The following is a 19085-nucleotide window of genomic DNA, read 5'->3' as shown; positions in this document are numbered from 1 at the left end:
AATAGGGAATTGGTTAAATAAATGTGTACCATAGTATATAGTAGAAGACTATGTAAATGTTAAAGTGATACTGAAGAAAATTTGTCAGAAAAATATTAAGTGAAAACAGGTTATAAAATTGTATTTGCAGTATATTCCCCTTTTGGTAGTAGAAGTACACATATGGATAGAAAAAAGTTGGGGTTGCCTGACAGGCTTAGTTGGTGGAGCATGTGACTTTGGATCTTAAAGTTGTGAGTTCAGGCCGCACATGTGACCATGGAGTTTACTTAAAAATAAAAATTAAAAAAAATTTTTAATATAAAAAGGAATAGAGGTTGGAGGAATATATACTAAATTGTTACTGCTCCTGGTCTCTGATTGGTGGAATTTTGAGTGACGACTTTTTGCTGGTCTATGTTTTTAAAATTAGTACGTTGAATATGTATCTTGTAATAAATTAGGGGAAAAGTTACTTCTTAAAATTTTTTTATTTTAGAGAGAGTGTAAACGGGAGAGGAGTAGAGGGAGAGAGAGAATATTTTGTTTTGTTTTGTTTTTTCTTTCAAGTGTAAGCTGGGGAGGGGCAGAGAGAGGAACAGAGGCTCTGAAGCAGGTTCTGCCCTGACAGCAGTGAGCCCTGAACTCACAAACCATGAGATCATGATGAGCTAAAAGCAAGAGTCAGACACTTAACCTACTTAACCACCCAGGTGCCCCAGGAAAAAGTTACTTTCAAAAAGAATAAAGTCCACATTCTAGAGACTTAAATTTTAAATGTAATATCTTAATCTAATTTAGTCTTCCTAGTGATCTGTCAGTTTAAAGTGTGTTAAGAAAATGTCCTCCAAAGATCTAGTGTTTTGGTGTGCCTTTTTTTTTTTTTTTTTTCAACGTTTATTTATTTTTGGGACAGAGAGAGACAGAGCATGAACAGGGGAGGGGCAGAGAGAGAGGGAGACACAGAATCGGAAACAGGCTCCAGGCTCCAAGCCATCAGCCCAGAGCCCGACGCGGGGCTTGAACTCATGGACCGCGAGATCGTGACCTGGCTGAAGTCGGACACTTAACCGACTGTGCCACCCAGGCGCCCCTTGGTGTGCTTTTTAAAAAGACTAGCAAAATTCTAGCCACTATCACTACATGTTTTGTTTTATTTGTTTGTTTATTTTTAAATGTTTATTTTTGAGAGGGAGAGCATGAGCGGGGGAGAGGCAGAGCAAGAATGAGACAGAGGATCCAAAGCAGACTCTGTGCTGACAGCAGAGAGCCTGATGTGGGGCTTGAACTCACAAGCAATGAGATAGTGACCTGAGCCGAAATAAGACGCTTAACCAACTGAGCCACCCACTCACCCGTCTTTCTTTTTTTTAACAACTTTATTGAAATATAATTCATATTCCATATAGCTTATCCATTTAAAGTATATAATTCAATGGTTTTTTAAAAAATATATTCACAGCATTGTGCAGTCATCACCACAGTCTAATTTTACATGTTCATCTCCCCAAAAAGAAACCCTGTACTTATTAGCAATTGTTTCCCATTCCCTCCCACCTCCCCTACCCAAACAACCACTCATTTTTTTCTGTGCATATAAATTTGCCTTCATATAAATAGAATTGTACAATTCATAGTTTTTTGTGACTGGCTTCTTAGCATAATGTATTCAGGGTTCATCCACATTGTAGAATGCATCAGTACTTCCTTTCTTTTTAATGTTGGATAATTATCCATTGTATGCATATGCCACATTTTATCCATTCATCAGCTAATGGACATTTGGGTTGTTTTTACTTTTGGCTACTATAGCTCATGCTGCTGTGAACATTCATATATAAGTTTTGGTGTGGATGTATGTTTCGTTTCTCTTGGGTGTATAGTGAGAAGTGGGATTATTGGGTCATATGGTACATTCTCTATTTAACTTTTTGAGTAACTGCCAAATTGTTTTCTAAAGTGGCTCTACCAGGGCGCTTGGGTGGTTCAGTCAGCTAAACATCCGACTTTGGCCCAGGTCATGATCTCTGTGTTGGGCTTTGTGCTGACAGTACGGAGCCTGCTTGGGATTCTGTCTCCCCCTCTCTGTGTTCCTCCCCTGCACTTGCTTTGTCTGTCTCTTTCTCAAAAATAAACATTAAAAAAAATTAAAATGTTAAATAAAACTTTTTTTATTTTCTTCTTTAGGCCTGTCTTCTGATGCCAAGCCTATGGTAAGACATCTTTTTTTATACCTTGAGAGAGAAATCTCAACTCTAGTTTTAAAGTTAGAAACAACTTCTCCCCAGATCATAGGACTCTCTGAGATCATATGAGTTTGGTGACTGTTTTCAATATAGTGTTTTATGTCCTAAATAAAATGAATTGAGTACTTAGATGTCAGGAAAATGCCATATCTTCAGAGTCACTATAGACATCTTCCTTCCTATCATTCTTCTTGAAAAAAATGAATAGATTTTGTTAGCTACAGGACAATCCATATAATTCTTTGTTTTAGGATACTGTAGTTTTAGGCCTTATCCAGTGGCTTTGGACAATGTCTGATTCTTAGTTACCACAAGTGAATCTGTGGAAGCAACTTATGAGTTCTGTTGGTAGATACTGGTATTTTTCAACACTACCTATTAAATATAAAATCCTAAAATAAGGAATACTAGAATATGTCTGGACCATTGTGATTAGGTGGCATATTTAGAAAATGAAAACAAATACTTTGGGTGGATGATGTTTGACTTTATGAAATCCTGTTTGGGATTACAGTGTAGTATCATAAGTGAAGCTGAAATGTAGTAGTACCAGTAGTTGCAGTAGTAGTAGTAGTAGTAGTAGTAGTAATGAAATCTCCCACATATCCTTATGATAGTAAGTTTTGTATATCAAGGCTTCCAAGAAAAAGGAAGAGAATTGAATTGGGTACTGGTGGTAGATTTGGTTTCTGAAGTAATGAGAGCTGGGTATAGAGTTAAGAACTATTGCAAAGGTTATGTATAGGAATTAATGATTTTGAACTGTGAATAATAGACTTGTTTGGAGGTGATTATTTAGGTATTTGTTTGCTCCTTCGAGCAGTGTTTGGCCTACTTTGATTTTAAACCCTCTTGAGGCTCTTGCCACCTTTGATGAACGAAGGAGGCTGGGCTGAATCTTTGACTGCATTCCAGAAAAGTCCTTTTAATAATTAATGGCATGGATGGGTGCTGCTTAGTTTCCTGATTTGGCACATATAGAGTATCTTTGATATCGTAGGTTTAATTGAACTCTTAGCTTTGGACTATAATTTCTGCTTTTTGTATTTTCTGTTTTGATTTTTTTAAATATGGGTTCCCCCTTTGCCTTTTTTTTATAGGTTAACCTTGATAAACTAAAGGAAAGAGCTCAAAGATTTGGTTTGAATGTCTCTTCAATCTCCAGAAAGGTAAAGTACTGTTTTTGCCACCTTAGAACAGCTTGGGGGCTACATAGACTGGAAATGACTGTCCTGAGAATATAGCAAGCTATTCAGCACTTCATTTCATGAAGTCTTTTGACTATCACCTCTTCTCACTGACTTTTTTATTTTTTAACGTTTGTTTATTTTTGAGAGAGACAGCATGAGCGGGGAGGGACAGAGAGAGAGGGAGACACAGAATCTGAAGCAGGCTGCAGGCTCTGAGCTGTTAGTGCAGGACCTGACACAGGGCTTGAACTCACGATCATTGAACATAAGATCATGACCTGAGTTGAGGTCGGATGCTTAACTGACTGAGCCACCCAGGGGCCTCCTCTCACTGACTTTTGATTGCATTACAGGAATTATTTCACATAGCGAGTTTTTTTTTTTTTTTCCGCTGCAGATTTTTTTCATAGTTTTCACTCAGACAGTTAGAACATGGTCTGCATTTCTCTTGGTTAGGATGTTGAATTCAATGATGTTAAAAACCTGCTACATCTGCTGTAACTTCTGATATAGTTATAATGGAAACAGGAGATGACAGTCCTGTCTTTAGATCAAAGGTACCTAGAAACAAAAGTTGAAGGTTTCCTGGAACAAAAACGAGAAAATTATTTCATTCTTTCTGCTCCTCTGCTAACAGACACTATTGAGTTTATTAAGCAAGATAACACCTGCTGTGTGGTGCAATCAGTTCTACAGGGCATTGTTGTATTTGGAGTTTTGCCAGGCACATTGGCGAAAATGCTGAGGATTCTCCTTTGCCTAGAGCAGGTAGTCTCTTAATCTTTGTTCTGTGAGAATGAAAGCATGTTTCTTGGTTGTTGAAATGGGGACAGGGTTAAGGAAGACTACTTCAAACCAGAAGAACTGTCAAAAGAAAAAAAGTCCCTGGGGCGCCTCCTGGCTCAGTTGGAAGAGCATGCGACTCTTAATCTCAGAGTTGTGAGTTTGAGCCCCATGTTGAGTGTAGAGATTACATAAATAAATAAACCTAAAAAAAAGTCATTTCTTACTTGAGTCTGGAAACATTTAACTCTCTGAAAATCTATTGGAAAATACTGACAGTGGTTGTTACATTTTTGCTCAGGAGAAAAATTGAGCACTAAAAAGTAAACACTTGTGACTCAGTGGGGCTTCTCAGACAAAAGTGTGCTCCATTTTCCTTCCTTTTAGGTTACATTTTTTATGTTTACCAGAAGCATAACATCAGGTCTTTGTGCCCAGCTTGATGCTGAGACCTTGGGTGTTCAGTAGGGGTATTTACTAGTTTATGTGAAATTTTAATTTATTTTTTATTATGTTTTTAAATGTTTATTTATTTTTGAGAGAGGCAGAGAGACAGAGGATCCCAAGCAGGGCCCGTGCTATTAGCACAGAGCCCATTGTGGGGCTCAAACTCACGAGAACTATGAGATCATGACCTGAGCTGAAATCAAGAGTCTGCTGCTTAACCGACTGAGCCACCCATGTGCCCCTATTTCAAATTAAAAAAAAAAAAAGGAGTTGAGAGTAGGCAGAGTATGTGATTCTTAAACCACATGTAGCTTAATTGGGAAAAATTATAATAAACCAAGTCTTTTGTGTTTTGCTCGATAGCCAAGGGGAAGGGTGCTTGGATCTGTGGCCTCAGTTCTTATCTGTCTCCTTTTGTATATGAAGACTAGGTGTCTGAGAATCGTATTGGAATCAGTGTAATAAATGGAAATTGTATGCAAAGAGAATATCTCAAAAGTTACAAGCTTCCAAGCAAAGTGGTTCCTGGAAGAAATCTCAGCAGTAACTTCACTGTAGAGAATTGTGTGTTCCATTAAAATTAACAAAATTGAACATACTATTTCCAGCTATGTAGCTCATTTGGGTACATTCCTGAGAGGAGTTTGCCCCTCACTTTATACTGCCCACCTGAGTTATTTTCATAGTATTTCATTACAGGGATATCAGCCGTTTCACTTTACTTACCTAGAATCTTTCTCCATATTTGACTTGCTTTCATTTTTAGTCCATAGGAAGAAGCTAAAGCATGAATAAATACATTTTTTAACTTTGTGACTTTGAGCAAATTACTAAACTTCTGTAAAACTGGGAGTAACACTAGTAAACTAGTAACACTAGTAAACTAGTAACACTAGTAAAACTACCTAACACTGTTTGTGAAGGGGAAATGCGTATATGAAATTATCTAAAGTAGTGACACTTTGATCTTTAATAAATGTTTGTTTTCTTAGTTGTGTTGGCCACCTGACTTTATGACTTTAATTGAGGTAATTAACTTTTGTGTTTTAGTTCATCACTGATAAGATTTCAGTTCCTATTTTAAATCTCTGAAGAGTTAGGGCACCTGGCTAGCATGCAACTCTTTTTTTTTTAATGTATGTTTGTTTTGAGAGGGAGAGAGTCCACACATGTGTGTGCAGAGGAGAGGCAGAGAGAGGAGAATAGGAGAGAATCCCAAGCAGGCTCCAGGATGTCAGTGCAGAGCCCGATGTGGGGCTCCATCTCACGAACCACAAGATCATAACCCGAGCTGAAGTCAAGAGTCGGGCACTCTTGCCCAAAGTGTGCAACTCTTGATCTTGAGGTTGTGAGTTCCAGCCCCAGGCTGGGTGTAGGGATTACTAAAACAAAATAAATAAACTTAAAAAAATAATTTAAAAAATTAATCTTTGAAGGGTTATAATCAGATAATGGTAATTGGTAAAACTCTCACTTTATGAGTTCCGTTTTCAGATAACGTTCATTGTCATACATATGTTCTAGAGTAGTTTTCTTAAATTCTGTAGCAAAATACTAGTTAAAAAATTTTAATTTAATTAATTAATTTATTTTTAGAGAGACAGAGAGATAGTGTGAGTGGTGGAAGTGTGGAGAGAGAGAGAAAGAGAAAGATTGAGTCCCAAGTAGGGTCTGCACTGTCAGCACAGAGCTTGACGTGGGGCTTGAACCCACAAACTATGAGATCGTAACCTTAGCTGAGATCAAGTCGGATGCTTAACTGACCCACCCAGGTGCCCAAGGTTTTTTAAATTTCTAATTCATTTGGGCCACCTGGCTGGCTCACTCAGTAGAGCATGTGACTCTTGATCTCTTGGTCAGAGAGAGCTTTCTTAAAATTTTTAGGGGTGCCTGGAAACTGAAAATTTTAATTAAATTTAAATAGCTACATGTATATTGGACAGTTCAAGCCTACCTTATATCTCACACAGTTTTCACACTTGGAAGTATCATAGAAATTCTTTATCAGACCACATACTTGGACCACTGTCTCTGTAGCCCAGAATTTTTTAGTGCCTATAGAAGATAAGCAGTTTTAGGGGCTCCACGTGGCTCAGTTGGTTCAGTTACAGATTCTTACTAACCACTCAGGTCATGATTTCATGATTTCATTGAGCCCATGTCAAGCTCTGTGCTGACTTTGTGGAGCCTGCTTGGGATTCTCTCTCTGCCCTTCTTTCTCTGCCCCTCCTGCATGCACATATGCAATGTGCGCACTCTCTCAAAATAAACATTAAAATATATACATGCAACCTCAGAGTGAATGTGGAAGGAGAGAAATTGGAGGAGAGGGAGTAGTAAGAGATAAGAAGGACTAAGTGTTTTTTTTTCAAGTAACTTTTCCCTCAGAACTTAGTTGTTCTAGATCCAGATCCTCAAATTGCAAGTGGCTGCATTCTCAGTGAGAGTTGTTTGGTTCAGAATCTTGTGCTTAACTGTTCTCTATCACCAGAGATGATTTGCTACTTAGTATTTGGTTGGCCAAGGTTAGTGACCTGATTAAGTTTGTATTTATGGAACAGCCAGATCAGCATACTCTGGCCGCCTCACTCTGGGGTCCTGGGTTCCAGTATAGCCTCCTCTAATATAATTTGGTCATCTATCTTTCAAGTTTTATAATTCTCTAGGCACAGATCTCATTCATTTATATAAAATGCAAATAGTGGAAGTTAGCAGGTAGTGTAGAGATTTCTCTTTTCATCCTAGTATTCTGAAAAAGGCAATGAGAAACCCCCCTCCTGTTATCTCCATTGCATGGGGTTTGTGTTTGCTTGATCCAGCTTAAATCCCAGATTGCTTGCTGGTTTCTCTTCAGTAGATTCCTCTATAGACCAGTGTATATGATAAAGAGAAAGCGTGTGAGAGGAAGTGAGCCATGGGTCAATAGTGTTTATGACTGATTTTTTTTTTTAACTGTCACAATTCGATCATTTTTTCTTTATATTTTAGATTTACATCTTGAGCATGTTACAAATTTGAGGAAACTAAATCTCTGCTATTCTTCTTAGGCTGACTTTTGCATGACTGCTCGTGTATTTCAGCTTTCATCTCCACTAGTATACTTTACATGTTAGGCAGTACACAGAAACTTAAATCTGGCTTCCCTCCTCACCCCCCCCCCCCCAATCATCTTCCTCCTTTCCCCCTGCCCAAGAAAGGCCTGTCCGTTCATGTTTCCAGCTCAAGTCTCAGTGAATAGAATCCTGTTGGTTTAGGATAATGGGAAGTGACAGGGCAAAGAATGGCACTGGCGTTTATAGACATTTTTTACACAAGAGGCTGTAAATTGTCCCCTCCAACTCTTTGGACTATTTGAGGATAGAATGGCATGCCTTTTCTCATATAAGCCTCATGGTGACTATGGGCTGAGAAACCTCCCACCCCCTCAAACAAAACAAAACCCAGATAAAATAACCTCTGCCTGGTTGGTTCTGATTGATCACCAGCTAGGTTTTCAGTCTTGTGCTTGACTGGTTGTTGTTGTTTTCTCCCCCCTCTCTCTGTCAGTTTTCCATGTCTCCTAAGAGGAGTAGTGTTTGGGTTAGTCCTATTGGTGAAGGACAGGACTCGGCTTGGCACGTAAGAAACTCATCTTTGAAAGGAGTGAGAGATGGATAGAGGGAATAGATGGGAAGCCAGCTCAGTTAATAGGTGATGGTCATAGGACGTTAGTTTCATCAAAACTCTGGGCTTAGAGTTATGGTGTTAAGTGATGTAGCTAATTTGGATTGTTTTGTTTTCATTTTTTCTCCCCAAACGTTGGCATATTTGGGGGAAGTAAAACTTGATACTTTAGGAAGTTATAGAACATCCAGCTCAGTAAGTATTAAAACAAAACAAAACAAAACCGAAACTCAGGCACTAGGCAGAAAACTGAAATGTAGTTTATACTCTTCTCCCCCACATGTGAGGGGCATGTGTTACTGCTTCTTGGTTCTTAATTAGTAGTAGAAACTATAGGCATCTTTTATCCCTATTGACCTTAGTATATCTTCCTTATTTCTGTGCTGGCATTTTACTGAGATTTCCCTACTTTGTAGCTTGTGTTAAGGTCACTGTCCTAATGAGTTACCTTGAGGCCTGTATACCCTAAAGGCTGCTTTTCCTGTGTTTTGATTTTTGCCAGTTTTCTTCCCTGATGGTTATGGTCTGTGTTATTATACAGTGTCCGAATATAAAAAGGTTAAAAAATTAAATATCCCTCCATTGATCATTGTCTTGTTGTTGAGGCTGGTAGTTAGAAGATTGTTAGGCAGTGATTAGTTTCATGAACTTTTCATGTAATTACATGTTTTTGCTCACCATTGCTTGGGGATGAACCACATCAGAGTGAGAGAGATACTGGACTTTCCTTGTTTTTTGAGGATGTCACTGAAATCTGTTGAGCTATCAGAGAAGCAGCTGGGACAAAGAGTCAGTTCCAGGCACAGGAGAGCATCAGTGTCTCCTAGCATACAGATTTCACTGTGGCTAAATGATGGTGGGTTGGTTTCCATTCAGTCTCTTCTGGAAGGCCTATTTGATTCTGTCTATATTCCCTTCCACCACCTGAAATAAATGAAGAAATGTTTGTTCTTCCCCCTCAGCATTTGGTTTTGGTATAGAGGGATGTGGAGAGAAGGAAGTTCACACTATGGATTTAGTCATAGTCATCAGCTTTCTCAGAGAGTCTATAAATTGTTAGAGTTTAGGTATATGTATACAAACCTTTTCCAAAGGAAGAACTGTGGGGCCACGCATAGGACATTGCCAACATGGTACTATAAGAACCTGAAGAACCATAAGCTATGGTGAGGAATTTGGTAGAATATTTTTTAAAAGGGTAGTGGTAGAAGATTTAGATCCCAAGATAAGTTGGAAAAGTAGCCTGCTAAGTGGGTTTGGATTCTTTTCCATCCAAATATACTCAAGTAGCAGTATGTAGGCCAAGTACACTACTTAATTCTCTATTAGCCTTTCTCATGGGGCCCCATGAGACCAAGAAGAATGCATATAGTAGGATTGTAGATGGGAAGAACTTAATTGTAGATCTACTTAGACATTGTATTTCATTGAGCAGGGGTTTGGGGGGAACATCGCACACCTCATCCTGGATTGGCATTTTCCCAAAAATGCTTCTTCCACTTGAAAAACTACATTATGTTGAGCTTACATTAACCCACAAGAAAAGATTTGTATGGGTTTTTTATATATGGTATTCAGATAGCACTTGAGAGTGGCTGTCAGGATGAATTTCAGGAAGAGCTAAGATGAACCCCACATAGTTAGTTTTCGGCATTTCTTAGGAGCATTTTGGGGCCCAACTAAAATTTAACCAGTCCTTAAAATTTTCTTCTAATTAATAATAATTTGAAAATGAATATTTGGCCATTTTTTCCCCTGTCTCTTCTCTAAGATAAAAACTGCTGTTTCTCCACCCGCCCATTGGAACAAACCTTGAGGGAGTGGTGAAGGAGCTGTTTAAAGAGGAAACAATAGGGAAAACTCTCTGACCTCAGTTTATCCCCTCATCTGGTTCTTCATTTGTCCCTGCTGAGGAACAGAACTTGTCTTTTGTCTGTAACACAAATACATCTTCACCTCCCTCCCTTCCCACTCCCCCCCCACCACCCGCTCTTCTCACTCTCTTCTATTATAGTTCCAATCAATGATGTCATTATGTGTGCCATTCAACTGCTGTTGAGCCACTTGGCTATAGGAATTTGGAAGAGCAAAGAGGCAGAATGGAATTTTTCTCTGTCCTGCCCAGGGCTCTTGAAAATGTATTCCAATTTTAACTTGAGAAATAGGAGTCAGGTTTTTCTTTGCTCTGTTTCTTCTTCTACCCTCCCATCTATATTCTAACCCTTAAACATGTTTTTACCTAGCTGTGTGTGAGGGAAAAATTGGATCAGAAGTGTTAGGAATATAAATTGAACACTTGAAGAAGAAAAACTTTAAAAATTTGTGGAAGCAAGATGAAAATTTTGATGTTTTGTCAGCATTTATGGCTAGTGTTTTGCCCTGTTTCCTATAAGTTGGGTCTTTGAGAAGTTTCTGGTAGAGGGTTGTATTTCCTTAGGGTGCGTGGTTGAGAACACTAAGGATCTTATACCTTTTCATTTTACTTTTCTTACCTGATTTTATACCTAAAGAACTAGAGGTAAGGAAGTTTGTAGTAAGAAAAAAACTTACTCTTCGCTATCTCCCCAGCTAAACACCCCACCCCCACTTACGTCTTTGCATTCCTTCTTCTAACATGTCAGAACTGATGGCTTTGATAAAAAACAAGTTTTATGCCTCTTTGTGGTTCCCCTGTAGTATTTTCCCTAAGAATAAACACAGCCTGGAAAAGGAGGGAATGCTGGATTCTGTTGAGTCTGTTTTATTTTAAATACATTTAGTTGTTTGTGCGAGCCAGGTTGTTGGGGTGGGATCATTCTCTGAGTGTCAGTTTAAAAAAAAAATTTTTTTTCCACTCATGGTACACAAGGTAAATAATTTTTTGTATTTTTTTTTAACATTTATTTATTTTTGAGAGAGAGCCAGAGTGTGAGCAGGGGAGGGGCAGAGAGAGAGGGAGATGAGAATTGGAAACCGGCTCCATGCTCTGAGCTGTCAGCACAGAGCCCGATGTGAGCTCTAACTCACTGTAAGATCACGATCTGAGCCAAAGCCGGATGTTTAACCGACTGAGCCACCCAGGTGCCCCTCATTTTTAAAATTCACTTGCAAACACATATCTGATTGTATATCAGTCTGACTTGGGAGTGACCAGTACCTGTGTCTAATTTCGAGGTGACCAGTAGCTGGCCTGGCATTTTTAAGGAGAGCAGTATCTGTCTGATCACTCTCAGATACTCTCCCTGTGGTGAAATGTGAGCATGAGCTTAGTTTCTGAATCCAAGTCTATCTGTCCTTCAGAATCTGTATGGGAGAAAAAAGTATGGGGTGTTTTTTGAGTTGGTTTGGTGGTTGGTGTGTGTGTGGGGGGGGTGGGTGGGTGGGTGTGGGTGTGTATTACTACTTTTGGGGGGGTCTGAGAGCTCATGGTTTGAGAGTTGCAGCAATATAGGGATGTTTAAGATGTATTTTAATACTTGAGAGGCTAATACTTGAGTAATAGTGTTCCTTGGACTAACATTGATAAGAAGTAACATTTTATTTTTGAAAATACATACAGGTTCAAAAAAAATAGATATAAGTTCAATTCAAATAAAGTTTAATAATTATATGACAGTTCATTTTCTTAGGTATTCACTGGAATAATAGAATTACTTTTCAGGCCTGATAGCTGATGCTGTATATTTTGGAGATAGGGATGGGGATGAGCCAGGGTCTCAGATTGGGAGATATCTTATGGGGGGATATTTGGTGGTGATGTTTGCAAACTAGCAAAGGCCCTGTTTTTTGTTTTTTAAGATTTTTTTTTTTTTTTTTTAAGTAATCTGTACATTCAACCTGGGGCTTGAATTTACAATCCCAAGATCAAGAGTCTCGTGTTGTACTGACTGAGCCAGTGAGGCACCACGAAAAGTCCCTCCTGTTCTTAATAAAATCTGAGGTGTTGGGGGTGCCTGGGTGGCTCAGTCGGTTGGACATCCGACTTTTGGTTTCAGCTCAGGTCCTGATCTCACAGTTGATGGGATTGAGCCCCGTGTTGGGCTCTGTGCTGACAGTGTGGAGCCTGTTTGGGATTGGAATTTTCTCTTTCTCTTTCTCTCTGCCTCTCCCCTGCTTGCACTGTCTCTATCTCTCTCAAAATAAATATTAAAATAAATACATAAAATCTGAGGTGTCTTGTTAAGATTTAGAAAATGTTAGCTCCTTCCCTCCCCTCCTTTCCTTTGTTACTCTTTTCTCACATTTTTTAAAATAGTATTTTAACCAAATTTTACCTTCTCATTGCTAGAGCAGATTCTTAGGTCAGAAATTGAAATGTATTTTCAGGATGTTCTACACTTGGAATTCATGTCAAATATTGAATCTTTAAATCTCTAGCAGTGAAGATGTGTTCCTGAGAAAGATATTATGTTTATAGTGCTTGCTTTCTGGATTTTAGAAAGTATCAGGTGAGGAGTTCATTGAGGTATAGAGTAGAGGAGGAAGTTACAGAATTTTCACTACCATGTTCATGCTTAGGTATGAGGTAGTTGAGGAAGTGCAGCCGGAAGTGAAAAGAGCTATAAGATGAGAGCCTTCATGTAATGGACTTCTTTGGTTCTCTAAATAACAAGCAAAGCACATGAGCCCTAAGACAAATTCTATCTGTTCTTATGTCTGCTCTCTACTGATATTCCCCCTCACCCTCTGTATCAATTCTGCAGAAAAAAAATACTTTTGTGTACTTGAATCTAGTTGCCTCCCTCCTTCCCCCACATACCTGAAGTCTTCCCTGATCTTGTTTTGGCATGTTTTCCTTGTATTGAGCTCCTCTTGCAAAAGAGTTTCTGTGTTCTGCTGCTTGAATTCTACAAAGGAAGCAAGACAGGTGTGCTCCTTAGAGCCAGCTGTGATTTCTTCATAGTTTTCTTTTGCCTTTCACGTCCCTACAGCTGAGATACCCTGTTTGTAGGAAGTGTAAACTTTTTTAGAAGGCCTGACGCTTTTGGGGAAAAATTGGAATCAAGCAGCAGCCTTGTTTGGACTTGGTGAGATTTTTTTTTTTTTTTTTTTTTTTTTTTTTTTTTTGTAATTTTGGTCTCTGTTTTCTCAAAGCCATTTGCAATTATTCATAGCTGTAGCTGCACATAAGGCTCACCAGGGGACCCTTTTTAAAATACATTTCCCTAAGTAAGCTCTTCGTTTTGAGATTCAGGTTTATTAGGTTGGATTGAAGCCAGAAATCTGCGTTTTGTTTTATTATTTTAGAGAGCAAGAGAGAGCATGCCAGCAGGGGAGAGGGGCAGAGGGAGGGAGAGAAAGAGAATCTTGAGCAGGCTCCCATGCTCAGCACGGAGACCAACGTGGGGCTTTATCCCACGACCGGAGCCAAAATCAAGAATCAGACGCTCAACCAACTGAGCCACCCAGGCGCCCCAGAAATCTGCATTTTATTTTATTTTATTTTATTTTTTAATTTTTTTTTTTTTTAACGTTCTACTTATTTTTGAGATAGGGAGAGACAGAGCATGAACAGGGGAGGGTCAGAGAGAGGGAGACACAGAATCTGAAACAGGCTCCAGGCTCTGAGCTGTCAGCACAGAGCCTGACGCGGGGCTCGAACTCACGGACTGCGAGATCATGACCTGAGCCGAAGTCGGCCGCTCAACCGACTGAGCCACCCAGGCGCCCCGAAATCTGCATTTTAAAATATTGCAGATGGGGTGCCTAGCTATCTCAGTTGGTAGAGCATGTGACTTGGGTCGTGAGTTCGAGCTCCATGTTGGGCGTAGCTCTTAACATTAAAATACGTGTGTGTGTGCGCGCGCGCGCGTGTGTGTGTGTATTACAGGTGAGAAGAATCTGCTTTCCTAGTGCCCATTCTAATTTCTGAATGCTCAGGTAACTATCATCCTTCGTTCTCTGTATATTTGGTTAAGACCACATTTACTTCCCCTCAAAGTTTTTAGCTTCCCTCTACTGACTTCTTGACATTTCTGCCAAGCTCTGCATCACTTATCCTTAAAAGCAGCAGCTTCCTGGCTTTTAAGGGAGGGAGGGTGGGGACTTTTAATAGAAACTTGGTTTCCGGGGGTCTCAAGTGTGAAGCCTTCATTTCCTCCACCTGCCTTGCTTTGTCCTACAATCAGCTAGATCAAGACCGAGACGACCTCCTCTGGGGTTGGAGAGGAGTGGGGGTTGGGGAAGGAACTTGATTTAGATAAAGAGAAAAAGTGATGGGAGCTCGTGACTCAGAAGAGTGTTTGGTTCTGAGCTGTGTTTGGGGACTTCAAATCCTGGGAAGATAGGAGGAGATACAGTTCCTGGTGGTCTCTAAATCTCATGTAGCTTTAAATTTCCTGGCATCCTCTTGGCCCTAGAAAGTTGATTCTGATCTCACAGTTGAAAAGTTTTTAGAGTAGGTAAGATGGTTGTATTGGGAAGTGTATTTTTTGTTATGTGTGTGGGAGTGTTGGGAGTGTCTCTATTATTATGTGCTAAAATGGCATACCCTTTGCTAGTCCAGCCCTTCACCTTTGTCTTTTTTAGTTAGCTTCTGTGCATTAGTGTTTAGGACCACCTTATCTTCTGTGGTCTGACTGGCATAAGCAGGCTCAAGAATAAACATGTTCAGATGAATTTCAGAAACTGGGACAGGGAGGTGACAGCTGTGTGTTGAAGCATTGCAGTGTTTCTGAGAGAAAAACCATCAGTTGCTGTCATTCACTCTGAGAGTATGAAATTGGAAGCCCACTTACCCTGGAGTGTTTCATAACCTTTACCTCTGGGAAGTCAAGGCCATGTCATTATTAATCTACCATCGCTTGAAAGCCCCCAGCCTCTGCTTTTCATCCTGACATCAGTCACGTGGCGGTGAGAGTCAGGAAAGTGCCCATAAAGCTCTTCCTTTTCTTTTTGCCTGACTCTTACCTTACATTCCCTTGGAAAATCAGACTGGCCTGAGAACTATTAACATTTTTGTATGATAATTCGTTTACAAAAGGGGACAGTTATTTGTTATTTTTGAAATGCAACCCATCTTGGCTTGCTCTTAGTCTCTGTTCTATCATTCCAGGCAAAAGACTTCTGAGAAAATAACTGTTAAAGTGAGGTATATAAAATGGCAGAGTTTATGTCGTGATGGAAATATATAGGAGACTCTTACATTGAAGAGTGTTGAATGTGAAGAATAGCTGTCATTAAAACAGTTCTAGGAGAACAGCCTGCTCCAACTCATAGTAGTACCTGAGCTTCCCTGAAGTGTCTTTTTCTGCTTATAAGGATATCTCTGACTGAATTGTTTAGATTGAAATTTCTGCTTCTCAAACATGGTATAAGGAGGGATGATGAGTGATGAGCTGTTGCACTGACCAGGGAAAATGTCTGGCTTGGTTAATTCATTTGGTCTCCTCTGAGAATAGTGAGGATATCTTTTTTTTTTTTTTTTTTTAATGTTTATTTTGGAGACAGGGAGAGACAGAGCATGAGTGGGGAAGGGGCAGAGAGAGAGGGAGACACAGAATCCAAAGCAGGCTCCAGGCTCTCACCTGTCAGCACAGAGCCCGACATGGGGCTGGAACTCACAAACCATGAAATCATGACCTGAGCCGAAGTCGGTTGTTCAACTGACTGAGCCACCTAGGCACCCCAGTAGTGAGGATATCTTACATTTAAATTCAGTAAATACTTTTGTTTTGTGTTTTGGGAATTACAGTTCCCTAAAAAAGTCTTGGTTACATTTGGGTCGCTGTTTTGTTTCTCCTAGTTGTTGTTGTTGTTGCTGTTTCTTCTTCTTCTTCTTCTTCTTCTTCTTCTTCTTCTTCTAAGATTTTATTTTTGGGGGCGCCTGGGTGGCTCAGTCTGTTAGGCATCCAACTCTTGCTTTCGGCTCAGGTCATGATCTCACTGTGTTGTGAGATCAAGCCCCTCTTTGGGTCCTGCATTGGGCGTGGAGCCTGCCTAAGATTGTTTCTCTCCCTCTGTCCCTCCTCTGCTCGTTCTGTCTCTCTCTCTCTCTCTCTCTAAAATACGTGTGTGTGAGGGGCGCCTGGGTGGCGCAGTCGGTTAAGCGTCCGACTTCAGCCAGGTCACGATCTCGCGGTCCGTGAGTTTGAGCCCCGCGTCAGGCTCTGGGCTGATGGCTCGGAGCCTGGAGCCTGTTTCCGATTCTGTGTCTCCCTCTCTCTCTGCCCCTCCCCTGTTCATGCTCTGTCTCTCTCTGTCCCAAAAATAAATAAACGTTGAAAAAAAAATTTAAAAAAAAATACGTGTGTGTGTGTGTATATGTTTTTATTTTACTTTATTATTTTATTTTTGAGAGAGAATCTTTTTGGGGGGGTAGTTTCATTTTATTCTTAACAAAAGGAAAATTTAGGTTTAAGAGAAAGTCTTTTAGTTTGTTAAGACATGTTTGATGGTTAAAGTCTTTTTTTTTTTTATTTTTTTAAATTTACATCCAAATTAGCATATATAGAGAGAGAGAATCTTAAGCAGGCTCCATGCTCAGTGTGGAGCCCCGTGTGGGGCTTGATCCCTCAACCCTAGGATCACGACCTGAGCCAAAATCAAGAGTTGGACGTGTAACCAACTGAGGCCACCCAGGTGCCCCAGTATTTTATTTTTTTAAGTAATCTCTGTACCCAGAATGGGGCTTGAATTTACAACCCGTAGATCAAGAGTTGCATGCTCTACCAACTGAGCCAGCAAGCCACTCCTAGTTCCTTTTGATGATTCAGGATGGCATTGGTAATAAGATTGTATCTTGAAGATGCAGATTGGGTTTGGAAGATAACAAAGCTAGAATCTACTCCATCTTGGATATTCTTGCTACCCTTTGCCATAGAAAGAAACAATCACTTTAGAAAGCGTCTGTGAATTTCAGGCTGCTGATTGTTGTAGCTGATCTTCCGTTTAGGACTTAATTCCTGGCTATAGTATATATATGCCATGCAAACCATTGACAAGAGCCCTTAATTTAATATGTCTAGTAATAACCTGGTACTTCCTTTTCCTCTTTTTCCTTCTTGGGGGCACTGAAGTGTTTTCTAATTAATCCCATTATATTTAGAGAGGAATAAGTTCTTTTTTTTTTTTTTTAATGTTTATTTTTGAGAGAGCGCAAGCAGGGGAGGGACAGAGAGAGGGGGACAGAGGATCTGAAGAAGGCTCTGCGCTGACAGCAGTGAGACCAAACTCACAAACCATGAGGTCATGACCTGAGCCGAAGTTGGATGCTCAATCGACTGAACCACCCAGGTTCCCCGAGAGGAGTAAGTTCTTAAGGCACCAGCAGCAACCCTGTGACTAACTTCACTTCATCTTCTAAGCTTCTGTCTAGGGATCTGGGTAGTGGATCACTGTCTCTAGATCTCACCTTAATACTTCTCTCTCACCTTAATACTTCAGGCTAATAGAAATATTATCAAAACCTTTTACCAGAGACAGACCATACCATACATTTGGCTCCAAATTTTATGGCTATCAATAGGAAAAAACACAGAGTGTTTCCAGTGATTCACAGGATTCAGAAGGTAAAAACTTACAAGTTGATCAGAAAAAGCATAATTATTTTACATCTGGGGACCAGAAAGAAAATTTCCCGATGGGTCCTCATAATGCAGTAATATAATAAACAATAGTATACATCTTTACCAGAACTCAGTCGTAAATTCATAAGTCCCATGAGGTTAAGGATCTTTGTCTTACTCATCTCTGTTCCCAATGCCAGAACAGTGCCTAACCTAGACACTAAGTAGATATTTGAATGACTAGTGGATGAATGGATTAATTTTGTGGTATTATTTAAAATGTTGATGGAGGAATGCCTGGGTGACTCAGTTGATTCCAATTCTTTTTTTTATTTTTTTAAATGTTTTTATTTATTTTTGAGATAGAGACAGAGCATGACCAGGGGAGGGGCAGAGAGAGAGAGGGAGACACAGAATCTAAAGCAGGCTCCAGGCTCTGAGCTGTCAGCACAGAGCCCGACGCGGGGCTCGAACTCACAGACTGCAAGATCATGACCTGAGCCGAAGTCGGCCGCTTAACTGACTGAGCCACCCAGGTGCCCAGATTCCAGTTCTTGATTTCAGCTCAGGTCATGATGGTTTGTGAGTTCAAGCCCCACATTAGGCTCCAAACTATCAGTGGAAACTGATGTCTGTAATTCAGTGAAAGCAATTCCTCAGGGGCCTTTATAGTTAGTACCTAAGGTTGGGTCTACAGAGTTAGAGTTTGGATCCTTGCTCTGTTCCCTTGGATATTATCTAGATATTTTTGGTGTTGTCATTAATTGTTAGATTTAATGAAATCAGTAAAGCCTGGCAGCATAAATTTTTTTTTAGGGTCTCAGAAGAAGATGGTTAATAATACTTATTGGAGAAGACTGGTTTTGTCTCATTACTTACTCTGCCACACTTTAACCCTAAATCTACTCATCATTCCAAATATTCATTCACTTTGCAGACAAAGGGAATTTCTTTGTTGTCTTGGTAATGGGTCTGATTCTTACCTACTTTTTTTTTTAATGTTTATGTTTGAGAGAAAGAGTCAGAGTGTGAGTAGTGGGAGGAACAGAAAGAGGGAAACACAGAATCTGAAGCAGGTTCCAGGCTCTGAGCTGTCAGCACAGAGCCCAATGCGGGGCTTGAACTCACAAACTGAGATCATGATCTGAGCTGAAGTTGGATGCTTAACCAACTGAGTCACCCATGTGTCCCTACTTTTTTTAAGTTTTTATTTATTCGCTTAAGTAATCTCTGTACACAACTTGGGACTTGAATTCATGGTCCTGACATCAAGAATTGCATGGTCTTCAGAC

General features: G+C 39.9%; 1 protein-coding gene across 2 annotated transcripts in view; it reads left to right on the top strand.

The window, feature by feature from the left end:
* Positions 1 to 19085, top strand: part of LOC122473728 (SAP domain containing ribonucleoprotein) — a 55400-nt gene that overhangs the window by 19870 nt on the left and 16445 nt on the right. For both annotated transcript variants that reach the window (XR_006294702.1, XM_043564363.1), the window contains exons 8-9: positions 2167 to 2192; positions 3326 to 3394. Coding sequence is in view for 1 of the 2 variants with exons in the window: in XM_043564363.1 (XP_043420298.1) it covers positions 2167 to 2192; positions 3326 to 3394 (95 nt within the window). In the remaining variant the exon portion in view is untranslated. The remainder of the gene's footprint in view (positions 1 to 2166; positions 2193 to 3325; positions 3395 to 19085) is intronic.

Source organism: Prionailurus bengalensis, chromosome B4, assembly GCF_016509475.1.
Source record: "Prionailurus bengalensis isolate Pbe53 chromosome B4, Fcat_Pben_1.1_paternal_pri, whole genome shotgun sequence".
Classification (NCBI taxonomy): domain Eukaryota; kingdom Metazoa; phylum Chordata; class Mammalia; order Carnivora; family Felidae; genus Prionailurus; species Prionailurus bengalensis.
This window is presented reverse-complemented; position numbering and strand designations above follow the sequence as displayed.